Below are 19,558 nucleotides of genomic sequence, written 5' to 3'. Positions count from 1 at the left end.
GGACACAGGAAACCTGAGAGGTTGGTCATGTCTGTATCTTGCTCGGGGCTGGGTACATGGGCACTTTAGTTGTAGTGTGTGATTTATGAATATTCATTAAGTTGTATCCTTGGGTTATGTGCTTTTCTCTCTGTATGTCTTATTCAATTATAAGTTGACTAAAAGAGGGGGGAAAAAGCCTGTTGGATCTGGAGACATGAAGATAACAGGTGAGCACAAGTTCAGAGGGAGTGGCCAGGCTTTGGGGACCTCACATCAATTCCTGTTTTACAAATGGTGACACTGAAGCAGAGAGCAGTTTAGGGACTGGGCCAAAGTTGCAAAGCTACTGAGTAGCAGGCAAATATTTGAGCCCAGGGAGCAGGGATGCTGAGCCAGTGCTTATCTATGAAACTACCGTGTCTTTATCTCTGAGAGCACAAAGGCAATAATGACGAAGAAAATATTAGGCAGCAGAGTCTGAGGCTACTTTAGGAAGGACAGGCAGGTGTAGCAACTTGACACTTTCATGGATGTCTCTTTATCACAGTGGCTGTACAGGCCAGCGACCAATGTTCACAAGGATGACCAGGTATCATGTAAGAAAAACAGTTTAGTATACTATGTTTACCAAGACAGGGAAACATACAATATATTTTTGAAAGGCTTTGGGTTCAAAAGTATAGTTAGGGATAAACTCTGATTATATTAGAAAAAAATCATTTGTGTTAATTGTTTGTAGCTCCCAATGCCAGAGAAATGCAGTGTGTGTTTGTGTGTTGCACGTGTGCATGGGCTCCGTGCACTCTTTCAGGCCACATGTATATTTTGGTCTTGGAGAGAAAAACAAACAACTGTATTGTTAGTCTTTTTGAGAAGCATAGGAATTATGGATCTGTGATTAGGCCAGGGGATAATTATAGGCCAGAGCTGGATAACTTAATATAATTAGTGGTAGCCCAATTACTGAAGCTACCACAGAAAACCACTGTGTGCGGCCCTAATTAAAAGAGGAGATTACTGGATAAAAGTCATTGGTTCTGTCAGCTGCTTTCATTGCAGAAGGTGGGAAGGTGCACACACACAGGAACCAAATGCAAGAATAAAGGATCTGACCTGTATATTCACAACACAATGTTATCAATGGCTGCAGACTGGAAAGACATCACTGCTAAAGGCAGATGAGCCAACTAAAAGTTCTTGCTGCCTTCGAGAACGTGTCTAATGCATCCTCGACAAGTAGTTTTTTAAAACTGAGTTTGCAGTGGAAATGTTTCCTGGAAATAACTCAGGAGATTCTGTCCAAATTTAGAAAGGCTTTCTGAATGAAACAGCATGCAAATCCCTCTTCTAATAGAAAGTGTACACAAGCTATACGTTGGTCGTGACTTCACCCACAATGCACCTATTTGAACCTCTCCTTGGGGAAACAGACACACACAGAGATGAAATCACTTGCTTATCATCACTTAGATGAGGAACCAAAGTGAGGCGTGAAGTTGTTCTCCCTTTCTAGCAACATAGCTGTATTATGGATAGCAGAGTGCCCTGATGCATGTACCTAGCGTGAGTGAATCCATCTCGAAACCCAAGACCTGAGCCAGTCTCCTCGCTTAGTAACCTTCCTTCCCTTGGTGTTTACTCTGTGTGTCAATGCAGTTTCCAGATTCACCGAGTTCCAGCTCATGTCCAGTCCCTTCTTTGGTGTCCAACCTTCTCCCACAAGGTGAGCAGACACTTCTGTGAGCTCTCAGCCACCTGCTCAGATGCTCTTCCTGGAAATTTTCTTTGACTTATTTCACCTCTGTACACTCTCTCTGTGCATTATTTGCATTCGCATGTCAAGATAGCTGCAAGTATTCCATGATGCCTCTATATAAAACTCTTCCAAGATCAACTGAATACACAAGTGTCTTGTACTGCATCTAAAAATGACTCATAAAAAACTTCTCTGAATCGTCTTTATACCTCTCACATTTATCCAAACCTGACAAAATACAATACAGGTAATGAGAAAAAGGAGACAGAAGTGTCGGAAAATCTGTCTTTAGTGTTTTCAAACTGGTTTTAAAATACAAACATTTCCTGAAGTGCAGAGGTGAAAGTGATGAATGTTAAGTGGATATTTTTTCACCTTAACTCACTGATCAGAAGAATATTTATAAACCCCGACTCATGTCTCGAGCTGATAAATGGTTTATTTCAAGCTCATTTATCATTTAAGACAAACATGCCATTCTGAGCACGATTATTTTTTATTCATCATTTTAGCTCACCTTTACGGTTGCTTCTTCTCAAAGTTAATAATATCTGTATAAGACTTCTAAGACTTCTCAATATTTAATGCTTACAGCTTGTCTGTTGCATGCCAATGAGCTTAAGATTACAGGTTTGATTTCCAGAAGACCAGTTAGCTTTTCAAAAAAGGAGGCTCTATTTCACGTTGAAGCCTGCCCCCAGTCAGCTTCTTCATAAATAGCTGTTATTAGTTTCTAGGCCATAAAAAGCACAGAATTACAGTTTCAAGGGAAATTAAGGCCAAGATATTTTAACTGACTGGCACAATGGCATAGACCCTCATAATAAGCAGAGGACACCCAGCACCCTAGAGCATGACAAGTCGGTATTTGTATGACTCAGTTAATACCTAGGAAAGCCTACCAGATTAATGTCATCAAGTCACATTCAAACAACACAACAGAAAAGATAATCTTACCTGTTCATTGTCCTCTTCATCACTACTTAGCTTAAGGTCATCTTCTAGCATTCTGAAAGAAGAAACAAAAAGGTATAGAAACTTAGCAAATGCAAAACAATTTAGCACCAAAATATTTTTATTAGAGCAATGTTTGAGCAAGAAGTCTATTTGATTTCCTAATTAAAAATTTGTTCCTTTTAGACAGTTTGCCCCCTGTCACCAGTGTTATTCAACATAGTATTGGAAGTCCTCACCAGAGCAATCAGGCAAGAGAAATAAATAAAAGGCATCTGAATTGGGAATGAAGAAGTCAAATTGTCACTTTTTGCAGATGACAGGATTCTTTATATAGAAAACCCTAAAGACTCTACCAAAAAACTATCAGAAACGATAAATGAATACAATAAAGTTGCTGGTTACAAAATCAATGCACAAAAATCCATTGTATTCCTATATACTAAAAATGAAATTTCAGAAAAAGAAATGAAAAAAAAACCCCACAAAAAACAACACAGTTCCTTTTGCAATTGCAACAAAAAAGAATAAAATACCTAGAAATAAACTTAACAAAGGACATGAAGGACCTATACACTGAAAACTATAAGACATTCTTAAAAGAAATTGAAGACACAAAGAAATGGACAGACATTCCGTGTTCATGGACTGGAAGAATCAACATAGTTAAAATATCCATATTACCCAAAGCAATAAACAGATTTAATGCAAGCCCCATCAAAAATCCCAATGGTATTTTTTAAAGAAATAGACAAAAAATCATCAGATTTGTATGGAATCACAAAAGACCCCAAATAGCCAAAGTAACTCTACAAAAAAAGACCAAGGCTGGAGGTATCATACTCTCTGACTTCAATTTGTACTACAAAGTTGCAAAAATCAGACACACAGACCAATGGAACAGAATTGAAAATCCAGATATAAACCCACATATATACTAGCAGATAATTTTCGACCCAGAAACCAAAAACATACTATGGAGAAAAGAAAGCCTAGCTTCTTCAATAAATGATGTTGGGCAAATTGGAAAGCACACGCAAAAGTATGAAACTAGACTGCTATCTGTCACCATATACCAAAATTAACTCAATAGGAATTGAAGACCTAAACATAAGACCTGAAACAATAAACTGCATAGAAGAAAGCATAGGTAGGTACTAAATTTACGGACCTTGGGTTCAAAGAGGATTTTATAAATTTGACCTCAAAGGCAAGGGAAGTAAAAGCAAAAATAAATGAATGGGACTATGTCAAACGAAAAAAAATCTGCACAGAAAAAGAAACCGTCAACAAAACAAGAAGGCAACCAACCGAATGGGAAAATATATTTGCAAATGATACTTCCAATAAGGGGCTAATATCCAACATATATAAAGAACTGGTACAACTCAACAACAAAAAAACACAAACCATCCAATTAAAAGTGCGCAGAAGACCTGAACAGACACTTCTCCCAAGAAAACATACAACGGCCAACAGATATATGAAAAAATGCTCAACTTCACTAGCTATTAGGGGAATATAAATCAAAACCACAATGAGCTATCGCCTCACACCTGTTAAAATGGTTATCACCAATAAGACAACAACAAGTGTTGGAGAGGCTGTGGAGAAAAAGGAACCTTCAATACACTGTTGGTGAGAATGTAAATTGGTACAGCCACTATGGAAAACAGTATGGAGGGTCCTCAAAAAACTAAGAATAGAATTATCATATGATCCAGCAACCCCAGTCTTGGGTATCTACCCCAAAAAATCTGAAAACATTTATCTGTAAAGACCTGTATGTACCCTGATGTTCACTGCAGCCTTATTTATGGTGGCCAAGACATGGAAACAACCAAATTGTCCTTTAATAGATGAATGGATAAAGAAGATATTGTATATATACACAATAGAATACTACTTGGCCACTACTGCCGTTTGCGACAACATGGATGGATCTTAAGATTATTATGCTAAGCAAAATAAGTCAGACAGAAATAGTCAAGAACAATATGACTTCATTCATATGTGGGATATAAAACTGAAAGCAACAAAGGAACAAGACTAACAAACAAACAAGCAAGAACTCATAGACACAGACAACAGTTTAGTGCTTACCAGAGGGTAAGGTGGGGAGGCCGGTGGTAGAAGAGGGTGCAGGGTGTCACATAAATGGTGATGGAAGGAGAACTGACTCTGGATGGTGAACACCCAATGCAATATATAGATGATGTGTTATAGAAATGCACACTTGAAACCTATATAATTTTACTAACCAATGTCACCCCAATAAATTTAATAAAAAATTTGTTCCTTTTAAGTCCCTTTCCTCTGATGCAGTTAGAAGTAACAAATTGCCACATCATGAAAGTTAACCTTCACAATAGGATAAGATGGTCTGCTTCAAGAATCTGAGGCTAAAAAGCTTAAACAGGTGCTTTTCTTTGTGACGTTTAATTCTACAACTATGTGCTCAGTGTTTTCCATCTGGTAGGTGCTGGGCTATGTCTCCACTTCCATTTATGGTAAACAGAACAAAAGGTCAAGGATGATGCCGAGAGGTAAAACACAATACACTTGAGTGTGAGCAGCAGCTGCTTACGTCTTCCACCAGCCAGAGATCTGGAGAAGACATCTGCCCAAAGATTCTGCTGGATGAGGAAAACCAAATAGGAGGGAACTTTCTGGAAAACTTCTGAAGGCAACTCCCTAGTGCTCCGTGCATCCCTCAGATTCATTCTGGCAAAGCATAGTTTTGGGTCCATCAAAGTTAAAAGTGAAAAAAGAAATAAAACTTCAAACCCTATTATTTCATGATAAAATGATATTCTTATCAGCATTGCTGGATTGTTTCTTTATAGAATAGTAGTTTTCAGATTAAGTCATTTCAGAAGAAATCTCACTCAGAAGTGCACTCTATATATAACACAAATGCAGGGCTGTTCTGTCGGGGGCGGGGGGAGTCCATTTCTCAGAGACCTCTGGGCGCCAGGGTTCGGTCTGAAGGTCACTTAGCCCATGTACTTAAAACACTCACTGTTCTCCTTGAAGTCACCTTCCAAAGACTGTCCCCTAAAATGTGCCTCGATTCCTTTAAAAGCCAATTATAGGACTATTATCACTATATTCCTCTGAATAATTTTATAAGTCATTTCAGTGACTTTTGGGGTGCATGTGGGGTAAAGACCTGCCAGGGTGAGGCATGGGACGAGTTCTGCCCCAATTGGCTGCGTGTTTGGGGCAAGTCATTTAACTTCCTCAGTCCCGGTCCCATAAAATGTTACGAATATTTCCCTATTTGTAAAATAAAGGTGATTCTGGGTAATCTCTAACGTCCAATCCTGCTTTAGATTCCATGAGTCTAGGAAATACATTTGCCCCCTATTTTGTAAAATAGGAAAACTCCTGCATTGTTCTAGAGAGCACACGGGGGATTGCTGAGCACTTCTGGGGTACCACTAAGGCCTTAACCATTAGGACGCTTTATCTGTATCCCCATGGGCTACGACTCTTCTACCAGTAGGGAGAAGTATCGCTCTCTTATTATTTAACCACAAACAAACAAACAAACAAACAAAACATTAGCAAAGACTGCAGAGCTGTATCCCCAATTGCTCTTTACCTGCTGGCGTGCCATTCATTTCCCTTAAGACCTTATACACTGGGCTTCAAAGATAAGCGACATCGTGGGGATTTACTGGAGCACGGTTTGGGAAGAACCCAGGAAGGGGACTGTGTTTTCTTTATCCGTGAGTCCCTGGTGACTAGCACAGTGATGACACAGGGTACAATGCATTTGCTGGCTGGGTTGGGGCACCTTCCCCAAGACTATTTTCCTACCAAAAGGTACACATACATGCCTTTCTGATGAAAAACACCAGAGGAGCAGGGCAGTTTCTTGCCTCCACCCCTCACTCCCTCTCTTGGGGTAAACTGCCCACTGCAATTTGGTTTAACCTCACGGCCTGCCCTGTGAGCACAGGCTGTTCTAAGTGTGGGTGGTCTCATCTGTGGGTAGGAAAAGGGAGCAGGACACACAATCGCCATTCACAACCCCCTTGCTGTTACACGGAAGTCATGTCGAGGCTGACTGAGACGTTTTCTCTTTATACAGGAATCGCGTACACAGATTTCAAGGCCGCTGGAAACCCCAGCAGCCCCAAAGCAAGGGACCTTGTGACCCAGACATGTGACTTGGTCACCACATGAAGCTGGCATTGCTGAAAGTAACCACAACAGTAAAAACAATGTGCAAGGGTTTCTTCTAAGGAAGGGAGTACAGCTGAGTTTTGTTTCTTGTAAGCATGCTCTAAATGTGTATGTAGACACATAAACGCATGTCTGGTGGAATCTCACACTGCCTCTCACGGCCCCTGACCCCAGGCGAGTTGCATCTGTGGGCTTCGGCTTTGTCATTTCTGTAGTGAGACTCATCTACGTGGTCATCGTTTCCAGAAGAAAAGCAGAGGTCCACCATGCCTTGTGAACAGCAATCACTCTGTCACTGAATTTGCCTCTCATATTAAAAAAAAAAAAAGTTTTTTGTGTGTGTTTCTGGCTGAGATCCAGAAACAGAGGATCAAATGGAAAACGACTCTGTATTCAAGAGAGACTTCAAGAGAAGTTGGAATCCAATGAAACGTCAGAACCTCTCGGAATTCGAGCAAATGGTAACGGAAACGGTAAGCCAAACAGACACACACCCATCCCACAGCAATCTTGGATGTGGCTATTCCAACACAGGCAACCCAGGCCTGGGATAGACAGTCACTGCCACTCTGAGACCCCAAACCCGACAGACATCCTGCTGAAGTAAGGGAGGCTTAGGCCATCTGAGTACGGGGCCCTGCCATTCCGCTTTGTTGTGACGGTCACAGCAGAGCAACTTCCAAAGCACAGCACTACTTCCCATTCACCATGCTCTTCACCTCTGGTCTAACGTTCACAACGCGCCCACTTTTAATGCTGGAAACATGTAAGTGGCCTCTGAGGGAGCCCGGGATGCTGAATTGTATCTGCGGTTATAGCTGAACAATAAAACATGGTTAGAGAAGAAAAGAGAAGAACGGTGACACCCACGGCAGCCTAAGAACTGTCAGGGTTTGGTGTGTGGCACGTGGACTGAGGCCGTGGGTCAACACACATCGGTGGCACTGCTGTCATTGTGCCCCCAACTCCAATTTCACCCACTTGACAACATTTTTATCGTTTGTCTATTTCTAGAAGGAAACAGATTGGCATAGGTATATTAAACAAGAACAAACAACAAATAAAGTTGTAAAACCAAGAGGAAAAGAAAATGCAAGTAAAGGTAGGTTAGGCCATTGGATGGGTAGGCATCCGGGGATCTCTGAGGCCATTTTTGAAAAAAGGCAAAGGCTGATGTTCAGAAGGGCCGGGGACAGTTTGGGATGGGTCATCTGCACATAAGGGCATGGCCTGTGCTTTGGCACCACACTGGCTCGTGTGGGCATCCTGCTACACTCCCATATCTGAGCACCACCAGCCTTCCCTGGAGGATGGCACCCATCCAGAGCCACACCCCTTTCATGTTCCCTTAGCCCCTCCCCTTCATGCCCCTGACAGTCCTCAGAGATGACTCATCTCCCATCAAATAGTAGCAGCTCTCAAGGTTGAATGGATATTTGGGCCAGGCTTGCTAAGCGCTTTCTAGATGTGCCCTCATTCACTCCCCACAGCAACTCCTCTGAGGTGGGCAGCAGGCTTGGCAGTCAGACTGCCCAGGTTGAGTCCCAACTCTGCTACTCAACTAGCTGAGACTGCACACCTGCCTCCAAGGGTTTTCCAGAGAAACCACTGCACAGTCGTTGGAATGAACTTAGCACAGAACCTGGCACGGGGTAAGCATTCAACAGATGCTCGTTTTCATTAACTTTCCTCTTTCACCATTGAGGGTGATGCCTTAGAGCTTTTAAGACACTTGCATGGGTTTCTTAAATTTAGGCAACAAAGTTGTTGAGGAGATGAAGATGTTTCTGTAATAAAGCCTTAAACGAAGCCATTTGCTCGACTTTCAGGCCCTTTTGCAAAGAAAAGATGATGTTCGGTAGAGGCTGTGGAGGGGGAATGTAATTTAGGTTATAATTGCTGCCATGATTGGTTGATCTGATGTAACTTGGCCTGAGTGCACAGGAGATCTGCCCAGGGAGCCAGTGGTCAGCCACGTGGCCAGGAGTCCGTCAGCAGGACACACTGTCTGATGACAACAAGGACATTGGAATAAAATAGACATTAAGATCGAACCTTGAGAATTCAGGCCAGAGAGCAGAGGTGCAGCCAGCAGTGCAGAGCTCCTGGACTCATGCCCTGAACGCCTGAGGAGCTGTCCGACCGCTGTCAGGAGCACGCCACGTCAGGGCCGGCCTGTGACTTCCCAGTGGAGTTTGCACCAGGCAACCAGACCGGAGACATGTAAAGGGCTCAAGCAGGATTTTGTTTAAATTAAATTTATTGGGGTGACATTGGTTAGTGAAATTACATAGGTTTCAGGTGTACAATTCTGTGATACATCATCTATATATCACATTGTGTGTTCACCACCCAGAGTCAGTTCTCCTTCCGTCACCATATATTTGACCTGCTTTATGCTTTTCTACCTCCGCCTCCTCCTTTATCCTCTGGTAACCATTATATTGCTGTCTGTGTCTATGAGTTTTGGTGCTTTCAGGTTTATATCCCATATATGAGTGAAATCATATGGTTCTCAATTTTTTCTAACTGATTTCACTTAGCATGATAATCTCAAGCAGGATTTAAAAAAAATGCAGTTAGGTGATGGAGATTCCATCCACTTTTCACGGGGGAACTATGTTAGATAATAGTTTCTTAACATTATTGTTCCAGGCACATTATAATACCACCCCTTCCTCATCCATCCCATTCCCCCCAAAATACAACTGGTGTAAAGGGTCAAAAAGTTTCTGAATGGTCTTAGTTTTCACGGAGGGAGAGAGGGCCTTGCATGAACTGTGTAGAGGGAAGGGTGTGATGGGAGACTGCTCAGAAGAAATCAAGTACAAATACTTCCCCTTGTAGTCTGCCAAGGGCCACGTCAGGGGGACCGCTCTCTGAAAGTGGAAGATGAGTGGAAACTCTGCCTCACCACCAATGGTAGAATCAGCATGCAAGCTCCTAAGCATTTCCTCACTCACTCATGTGGGTGGCAGGAACCTGTCCATGGAAAGCATCTGTCTCCCAGGGCTGGCTCCCCTCACACACTACATTCAAACCGTCATTGCCATTCTAGCCATTTTTAAGTGCCTTAAAAGTGTGAAGCTCTGACATACCTAAGAGAACCCAACTGCGTCATCTGAAGATAATCTTCCTTCACTAGCTCTCAGGAAGGGAGGAACCCAATACTATCCTTGCAACTTTAATATTCGATTATGGTAACGTCCCCATGCGTTACTATTTTTTAATTAAGCAATAGACAAATTGATGTTATAGCTGGTGCTATCATTTTTGAGGCCCGAGGTTTCTCAGGAAACAGAAATAGTAGCCTGCCTTTAACAGATGGCCAGCTGCTTCTCACGCGCTTTTATGTCTTACACAAGTATTGCAAACAGGCACTTTACCTACCTGCGGATGTAATGGCAGTCATTTCACAGAGCAGCAGTTTTTAATTAATATGATTTCCCTGGAATTCTTTGTCATTTGGGTCCCTTATCAGCTGTGAATCGTTTAGTTCTTGAAAGTTCATTTCATTTTGCTATATCTTAGTGGCTTTTTAAAAATATGAATTTTAATTGGGTTGTTTGATTTGATTTGCAGATTTGTTTCTACAGCAGGTGCCATTACTATCTCCGCCTATTTGAGATTTAAAGCCAGAGACAAAATGTTTATGACTCCCCATTAAACATTTTCATATGCAAATATCTATTCTGGCCATTAGCAGTGCATGACAGCCTATTCGTTATGCAAGTACACCCCTCTGAAGGGATTCCCCAAGCCACCGTCTCCACTGCTTGGAACACAGGAGGGAAAGTTATAAAACTCATTTCATTCTTTCTGGAGTCCACTGCTCCGGGTCAGTGCTACCATCTCCCAGGGTTTGTTTTCATAAACGGTGACCACCTTCCTCTCTGCATTTGTTCAGAAGAGTTTAGTTCATGCAATTCCAGTTAACTGGGAACCGGGAAGGCTAGGATAGGCTTGCACTGGAGGTTGGTGATCTAGTGTGTCCAAGACTCATGAAGTTATTTCGTCTGGAAGCCAATGGAGCAATCAGGAACAGGACAAAGGGGTGGTCTAGGTGACCTTGGAGTTCCCGACTCTGGTGTTCTCCCATCCAGGTTGTCATATCTACATCTTCTGAGGCAATGGTGGTGCACAGGGAGATGGCATTTGCTCACACTTATCTCCTTCCTGAACTCCCTCTACAGGATCTGTTCTGGTTGTCGATGAAATCACAAAGGATCTCCTGATTCTGGCCAAAGTCTCCCTGGGTGAAGGTGCACTGTGTCTCTTCTATGACTTGTTTTTACTTAAGGACAGTAAGTTCCAATGGTCCTTTTCTCCCACTTAAAGGCTGAGTCCACCTGCCACCCTCTGCACAGGCCCGTCTTCACTGGTGGACAGGATTTCATTTCCAACCACTTAAGACCCTTGAAGAAGGCAGCCTTATTTAGGAAACCTGCCAAATGCTGGTGAGATACAGAAAGAACATGTGTCCTCGAAATTGTAATCAAGCAACGGCCTTTCTCAATGGTACCCGATTCTAGTATATTAAAATAAACAGAAATCAAAGGAAAATGAAACTCACTAATAAAAAGACACGGTCAACGGCAGTAGAGTGTGGGGTGGTGGAATGAGTGCTGAAATGGCAGCCAGTAGGCTGGCCAGCATTTCAGTCTGAGTTCTGTCCCTAACTAGTTCTGGGAACTTAGGAAAACCATTTAATCTCTCTGGACATCATTTCTGTATCTCCAAAATTGAAGTGTGGATAAAATGAACTCTACAGCCTCTTGTTGCTCTGAATTCCAAGGCTTTGTGCCTTTACTAATGGGTGCAACATTGGGGAAAACTTCTGGAGTATTAGCAGGGACACTGATACAACTAACAGGTTGGAATTTGAGTAAATGGCCCAAGAACCAGTACTGGGAGTCAAGGGCCTGGGATGAAGTCCTGTCACTTCCTTAAGCTCTCACTTCCTCATTTGTCAGGTGAGACATTTCAAATGGTTGTTCTAAAAATTATAGAGAACATGGACATGGCGGTGCTTTTAGATGCTCGAGTCCTATATAAATACAGAGGGTTTGACCACTTTATGGAAAACTTTCCCATGCGATATGGTGTGCAGGAGAGCACCTCTCCTTCAGGCACCAGCATTGTAACTGTGTAATGCTCAAGGCTTCCTGGAGACCAAGAGCAAGGGCAGTAACTAGACTGCAGCCCAGTGCCTCTGTGCCAGGTGGCACACAGATGGACCTGGGAGATGGTGCCAGCTTCTCACCTGGGCTGGAAACCAGGAAACTGTTCCTTCCTCCGTTACAAATGAACCAACTGGCTTTAGGTATTCTCTAGACTCTTTCTTATCATAGTAAAAGGTGACCCCAAACACACATCTAACAGCTTTTGGATAGTTTAAAAAACTACATTCATCTTTTTCTTTTCTCCTAAGAGGATCAACACATGAAATCAGATGACATATAAGAAAATGGTGAACAGACCAACAGAGCAATTTGCTGAGGCCCCTGAGGAGCCGTCACCAAGTTCCACCAGAAGTAGATGTTCTCTCAGACACTGTGTCTGTGTGATCCTTCATCCTTTCCAAACACCACCAGGAAGACACATTTAGGAAAGCATGATGTCACAAAATACTCTTCAAGGTAACTGAAATAATAGGTTGGGGGCTAAGTCAGAACCTCCTCAGGAAGTGACCTCTAGTTCCAGTTGCTGGGTGAGCAAAAAGTGCCATAGAAGCATTAGGAGTAAGAGTGAGACCAGCGGGCCTCAGACTTCAGCCTGCTTAGAATCACACAGATGGCTAGGCTTACCCTCAGGGTTTCAGATTCAACAGGTCTGGGGTGGGGGTCCCCCAAATTTGCATTTCTACTAAGTCCCCAGGTGATGCGAAGGCTGCTGGCCCAGAGGCCACACTTTGAGAACTACTGGACTAGGCCATAACCTCCTGCCCACAAGGGTTTATTACACGAGGGGTCAGCCACTTAAAGGAGCTAAATCTTGCCAACAACCACACGAGTGCCCTGGAAATGGGTCTTTCCCCAGGCAAGCATTGAGGGGACCGCAGCCCCAGCTGACACCTTGATGGCAGCCTTGTGAGAGACCCTGAGCCAGAAGACCCAGTTAAACGACACTCAGATTCTGGACCCACAGAAACTGAAGGATACTAACATTTGGGGGTGATTTGTTAGGCATCAACAGGTAAAATGGATATGCTGGTGGGTGGTATTAAATATCCAGTGTGATGCCAACTGGTTGAGCTAAAGCATTCACCGCCATCATTCAAACGGTCCAACACAAGTATAATGGGAGCCTAATAGAAAATTAAAATTTTATAATAGCCGTATTAAAAAGAGTAAAAAGAAATAGGTAAAATTAATTTTAAGAATGTTTTACTTAAGTCCACCTATCATTTCCACAGGATAACACCCACATTTCCAGTGCTCAACAGCCTCATGCGGCCAGTGGCTCCTGCACTGGACAACACAGGCTCGTACATTTTGCAGGAGGTGAGGGGCATTCAGATCTCCAGGGGGCTTTATGTTTTTCCCACCCCGTCTCAGCCCCTTTCAGTTGTCCCTCTTCTCTACACTTCCTGCCTAATGGGGTGCACTGAACAAGCCTGTGAGAGTAAAGATGCTGGTAACTTAGAGTGTGGAGGAGGTGAAGGAGGAGATCGGAGGCTCTGGACAGAACTGATACAAATGCTTACCCCCTCCCCACCCAGTGATTACTCATGGTGGAGACAGGATATCAAAGGCCAATTCTGTGCCATTGGAATGTGTCAATGACCCATCTTACTTCGAATTCTGCTGACGCAACTTCCTTGTGGCATGGCACTCCACCAATGTACCTGTGAGCTGCTGACTTCACAGAGGAGCTGGAAGGCAGGGACACACAGCTGCAGGTGGCCTGCAGAAGGGGTATGCTCATGAGCTGCAGGTGGCCTGCAGAAGGGGTATGCTCAGGAAAACAGAACAAAATGGGGGCAGCCTTGCAAATGCCACACCTTGTAAAAGACTGCCTATGTGGCATGGGAAGTCTGTATATTACGGTAGCTCTGATTTATCGCATCCCCAAGTCTCTTAGATGTAGTAAAGACACATCTTACTGAAGTTATTTGAAACATCGTTGGTTTCTTTTGTTTTGTTTTGTTTTGGTCTTGGTTTGTTTTTTGATTTTTAGTTGCGTAGTTTAAAAACTCTGCTGGCTGTTCTTTCACTTGGAATTGCAATTCCGGCTAGGGCACCGAGCAGCCCAGAGGGAACTCTTTGTCTAGGACAAACGGAATGCTGGGCCCTCCTTCCTTGAACATGCCATGACTCTTTCTGCCCAGAAAGATGGAAATATCCACACAATATGACTGTGAAAATATGAAAACGCTCCACCTTTTCCATTTAGGGCAATGCAGTCCATGCTGATAAAGTAGCATTCTCTGAACGTATTAGACTTTAAAATTGGTTCCTCCTGAAGGAATTACAGGGAAAGAGGGCTGTACGTACTCTATCATTTCTACCAAAAAACAACCGAGGCTTTATAGACAGCACGCTTTCTCCTCAAAGATGGTTTTAAAATTCCTGTCCTTATTCCTTACAAGGACTTCTAGAAAATTAGTTTCTGAACTCGATGTTCTTTGGACCCGAGATTTCATTTCTCAGGCTTAATGAATTCAAGTGCCATGTGTGAAAGAACAGGACCCTTTTCTGAGCAGATGCTGGAGGAGAGGTCAGAGGACCCTGAGAGGGAACAAAACATTTTCTTGGTTGCACAGATTCGACAATGGGCATTTCTTTGCTGAAAGCTGTCTGCAGGGTACACTGTACCTAGAGGCGAGCTGAGGTTTGTACATATTTGATTCAAGTCTGTGATGTCAAATATTAATTGCTTGTCAGTCAATTAGTAAGCTGACTGCCCATTCTATTTGCTGATGACTTGCTTATTTAATGGACAACTTTTGAGAGTAAGAATGCATCGACTCTAGAAGGGTCATAGTTAAGATTTGTTCTTTGGTTCACAACACTCGTTTCTGCATTTTTGTGGCTATTGTTATCGACAAGTTAATTGCTAAGACAGCCCCTAATTAAGAGACTTATTTGAACAGATAAATGGTGAGGATTAGAAAAGAGAACCAAGCATAATCTCCTAATTAGCAGATGCATGTACTTCAAGCTACACCAGCCTCACGTGTTGCCGAGGATGGCACAACACCGTGGTCTCTAACCTTTACAGCACACTGGAATCACTTAGGAGCTTTAAAAGGTACTGATGCATGGCTCCCACTCCCATATTCTGGTGTACTAGGTTTGGGGTGTGATCAGGCACCCAGTTGTTAAAGGCTCCTTAGGTTATTGTGGATTACAGCAAAGTTTGGGAACCACTACATAACACAGAATTGGACAGAGAATCTGAAGAGCTGAGGGCCTTGAAAAGCCCTGGCCTTTGGATAAAGTCCCAACTCTGAGCTTTAGTTTGTCTATGAATGGGATGAAAGTTGAGTCCCAAATGAGGCAACAGAGGTGAAAGCAGGCTGTACGCTGTCAAACCTCCTAGGGGTTGCTCAATGAGGGGTGAACATTACCTGGGGTCCTCAAATGCTGATTCATGGGCCTCACCCCACAGATCATGACACCCCACAGATCACTGGCTTGGGATTGGGCCCAGGCACCAGGATTTTGACACGCATCTCATATGATCTGCTATTCAGCCAGAGTTGAGAACCACTGTCTTAATTCCAAGTGAACTATCACCTTCTCCTTAAAGCCAACTCCAATCCACAGCACAGACTTCTCCACATCTCATCTAACTTTGCACAGAACTAGTGCGTTGTACGAGGACTGTCTACCAACTTATCTGCCTCCACCTTCCCTCCACGTTCCACTGAGTAAGGATGCTTCAGGGCAGGGGTGTGTTCCTCCACGCCTAGGATTTCTCTCAGGGACACTCAACTGCCAAATCAAATGGACACCTTTGTTTCTTGGTCTCGTTTAGTCCCTGGTTTATGTGACATGTATGAGACTCTTTCCTTGAAATGTTCCTTGCACAGCTTCTCTAACTTTCAAGGTTCTCTTTTCCTTTGATGAACTTACCCCTTCCCACCCCTGTTCACAAGTTGATGCGATCCCAGGCTCCTGCCCCGGCTCTCTTCCCATCTGTACCTTCTCATCATTTCATCTCCTCCCAAGGATGACAATTCTGACCTCGTCCTCCAAGAGCCAGCTGCACCCTGGGCATCTCTGCCCTATGGCTTCCCATAGGCTAGAGCCCATGTTTTCTTTCACCGGGCATCTTCAGGATCTATTAAAATGCCAGGCATAGAATAACCACACAATACAAGTTTGTTGAGTGAATAAATTAATCACCACTTGGATGTGCCTCCACCTTGATGTGTCCCAAACCAGTGCCCATTATCTCCCTGTTTAAAATCCAGCGTTCACTGCTGAACTCGGTACCCAATGAATGGGCACTGGTCTGTGGCACTGCCACTCACCTGGTTCCTCTCTCTCCTCCTTACGACAATAAAACTCTTAGATGTGTCTGTCCTATTTCTTTTGAACTCAGCTCTTTCTCCATCCTTTACCCCCCGCCCCCGCTTTAGTCCACACTCCCAGGTCTCACTGGAACAGTGTACTGACTCCTCCCTCTCTCCAGTCCTCCCTCCAAGTCTGGTTTCCCATCTTGCTGCCGTTCATCTTCAGTCTAAATTCAGAGTCTCTGCTGCTTCCAAAGGCAAGGCACACCGGCTCTTAGTGGCTGGGCCTCAGCTCACTGCAGTTGCTACCCTGCCCTAGCCCTTGAACTCAATCCTGGAACAATGCAAACTACGCATAGTTCCACTTGTCTGCATCGCGGCCTGCCTCTCCTGCCTGATAAGCCTCTCTTTCTGCTCCCTATTCTCATCTGTTACCCTTCAAGTGCCATCCCAAAGGGCCTATCTTCTTGGGGCTCAGTGACCTTAATTATAGGTTGGTGCAAAAGTAATTGTGTTTTTTGAAATTCTTTTTAACTTTTAAACCGCAATTACTTTTGCACCAACCTAATAGTTTCCCTCTTTTGTACACATGTCCATTAGTGCATTTGCCACCCTAAGTAATACTTGCCTATCTGCAAGTCTGTCTTAGCTTCCTGACTCCCTGAGGGAAGTATCTGGCCTCAGTCCTTTCTGTGTCCCCAGGGCCTGGAGGACAAAGGTTTTAATTTAATTGAAACAAGCACATACTCCTTCATCACAGGAGCCAAGACCTCAAACAGTACACAAAATGGAATGGAATACATTTAAAATATGCCCATAGTGAGCTGAAAAATGAGCTCAAAATAAGTTCTATAAAAACTTATTTACAAAAACACTTAAATTTATAATAGCCACACATTTTGAAAGCTCATTGTCTATTAACTTCAAAAAAAAAAAGGGGTCAGGCACATTTGCCTACTTCAGAGTCAGACCAACAACGGACGGACACAGGAGAACCCCAAGGCTGCCATGGGCTGAGTGACTAAATGGACACACTCTGCTGTTAAAATTTTCATAGGAAAAGGTGACACGCTCCTTTTTATCCCCATCTTTCCCAGTAAAAGTTTGGCATTTAGCAAATATATTTCGGCAAACACTATCCTAAGACAGTGGAATATATATTTTAAAGAAAATTTGACTTGTGTTTGGAGAGTTTCTACACAGGCATGGTGGAGTTTCTCTGTTTGGTTTTCTTGGTGGAGAAGGTAGAGCAAGGAGTGAAGACGCCAGCGTGCTGCATGGTGTCGGCAGACAGGTCGCGTGTCTGTCTGAATGTCTCGGTGGAGGGACACAGGAATAAGCGACAAAGTTACGTCAGGGATGTGCATTCAATGGCGTCACCCTCACTTGGCTGTCACTTTGTTTGGGGCCTAGCGGACCAATCCCTTAGGAGGGCTGAGGCCCGGCAGGTCGTTTCTCGCCAGGTCAGAGGCTCCCTCACTGCCCTTTCTTCACCAAACCAATCGGGTGTTACGGAGGAAATGACGAGTCGCCTTTGTCACGAGAGCTCCATAGAGGAGGCTTCACTGTATCTGTGCCCAATGATTTTCATGAAAACATGCAGACACTACGGTGTAGGTCTTCCTAAAGTGCATGTACCTGCTGAATTTGTGCAGCCTGCGCTTGGGACAGAGTGCTACACCAGTGTCACAGAGGCTCTTGTGCCCTCGTCCCCACCTGGTGTCCAAAATGGTAGTTTCCTGGTTTTCACTGGGCTGCCTTCCCCAAAGGGACCCTTCACCCAAAGCCACAGTCAAAGGACCCAGACTGTGGATGAACTTGGGCACCAGGAAAATCCTCTCCAAAGGGATTTTAGGTGATGACGCTTTGGGAACAATCGAGACCAGTGGTTTATAAACATTTGTTGTTGTGGTTGTTGGCACCCCAACCCTTTCTTCAAAGGAAAACCCATGCATGAGGGCAGGGGCCCCAAGCAAGCCTCATCAGCCACTTACCCCTCGTGCCAGGAAATAGCCCTGGGACAATGCAGGTAGTCACCCTGCCATTAGTGAGAGGGCACAGGACCCTGGGACAAGCCCTGCAGAGACTGTGAGGGTGTGACTGAATCAGGAGAAAAGTGAACTCAAGGGCAATGCTCTGTAACATAACAGGAGGGCCGTTGGATAGAAGGCAGACATTCAGTTTGAGGGAAGTCTTGTTTCTGGAGGCTATTTAATTGGTGACTAGGGCCCAAGGAAGGATGGACTTCACATAGTTCACAGGTGTAATCTAAAATGTGAAAGGCTTTAAGGACATTTCTGAATAGCGTTTTCACCCTTCTCGGTGGGAGCTTTAGGAAGCAGTGACTTGTCATCAGCCTCCAGGGCTGGGGCTGAGCCCAGCCGCAGTGACAACGTCAGGACAGCTCTGAGGAAGCACGGGGAGGCTGTGGCTGCTGCTGCCCGGGCCCACACCCCGTCTTAGCTGAGGCCTCCTCCTGCCAAAGGCAGAACACTGCTTACTCTCTTCCCTGCAGGACAGAGGCCCAAGGCACAGAAAAGCCCCAGTGGCTAAATCCCATATCAGCCCTTGCTGGAGTCTCCCATCGGCGCGGGTGCCCCCTGTGGCCCGGGAGACAGGACAGTGAATTCTGCTTGTCCCTCAGATTGGCCCATCTTCAGTAGTATTGTTCATTATTCTCACTCTCCTATCTTATTAATAGCAGCAAGAGTTAGGAAGAGGTTACCAGGCTGTGGAGGACGGAGATGGGGCCGTGGCTGGGATATGCCACAGGACAGGCTGGTGAAGCCTGGAGGAGGTTTCTAGGAGAGGTGAGGCGGGAGCACGGGCCAAATCCTGCAGTGCCGTGTTGTCCTGGGCAGTGCCAGACCTCCTTCCTCTGCATTTGAACTCTACACGCCTTTGAGGGTCCATCCCAAGAACCAAGCCTCTCGGAAGTCTGCCAGACAATCCACCTTCCCCCATCTGCCCTCCTCTCTGATCCCCATCCAGGGGCTGATGTCCTGACTGAGTGCATGGTCTCCTCCCTCCTCTAGCCTTTTGAGGACTGATAGGATGCCTGAAATGCCTCCCTTTGGAGAGTGGGGTGGGACGAAGTAGCAGGTTAAATGCAGCAGGAGGAGACTCTGTGCCACAGCCTCGAGTCTCCTCAGCTTCTCAAGGCTGGAGTGGCCGCTCTCTTGTGCCAGGGACTATGGGGGCTCTGGGCC

At 44.4% G+C, this 19,558-nt stretch overlaps 1 protein-coding gene across 10 annotated transcripts in view; it reads right to left on the bottom strand.

The window, feature by feature from the left end:
• Positions 1-19,558, bottom strand: part of AFF3 (ALF transcription elongation factor 3) — a 545,430-nt gene that overhangs the window by 107,340 nt on the left and 418,532 nt on the right. For all 10 annotated transcript variants that reach the window (XM_074332377.2, XM_074332383.2, XM_088796019.1 and 7 more), the window contains one exon: positions 2,696-2,747. In XM_074332377.2, coding sequence (XP_074188478.1) covers positions 2,696-2,747 — 52 coding nt within the window. The remainder of the gene's footprint in view (positions 1-2,695; positions 2,748-19,558) is intronic.

This window comes from Rhinolophus sinicus, chromosome 2 (assembly GCF_057876585.1).
Source record: "Rhinolophus sinicus isolate RSI-liver-muscle chromosome 2, RSI-T2T, whole genome shotgun sequence".
In the NCBI taxonomy this organism is placed as follows: domain Eukaryota; kingdom Metazoa; phylum Chordata; class Mammalia; order Chiroptera; family Rhinolophidae; genus Rhinolophus; species Rhinolophus sinicus.
The sequence above is the reverse complement of the archived record's forward strand: the minus strand, read 5'-3'. Positions and strand labels throughout refer to the sequence as shown.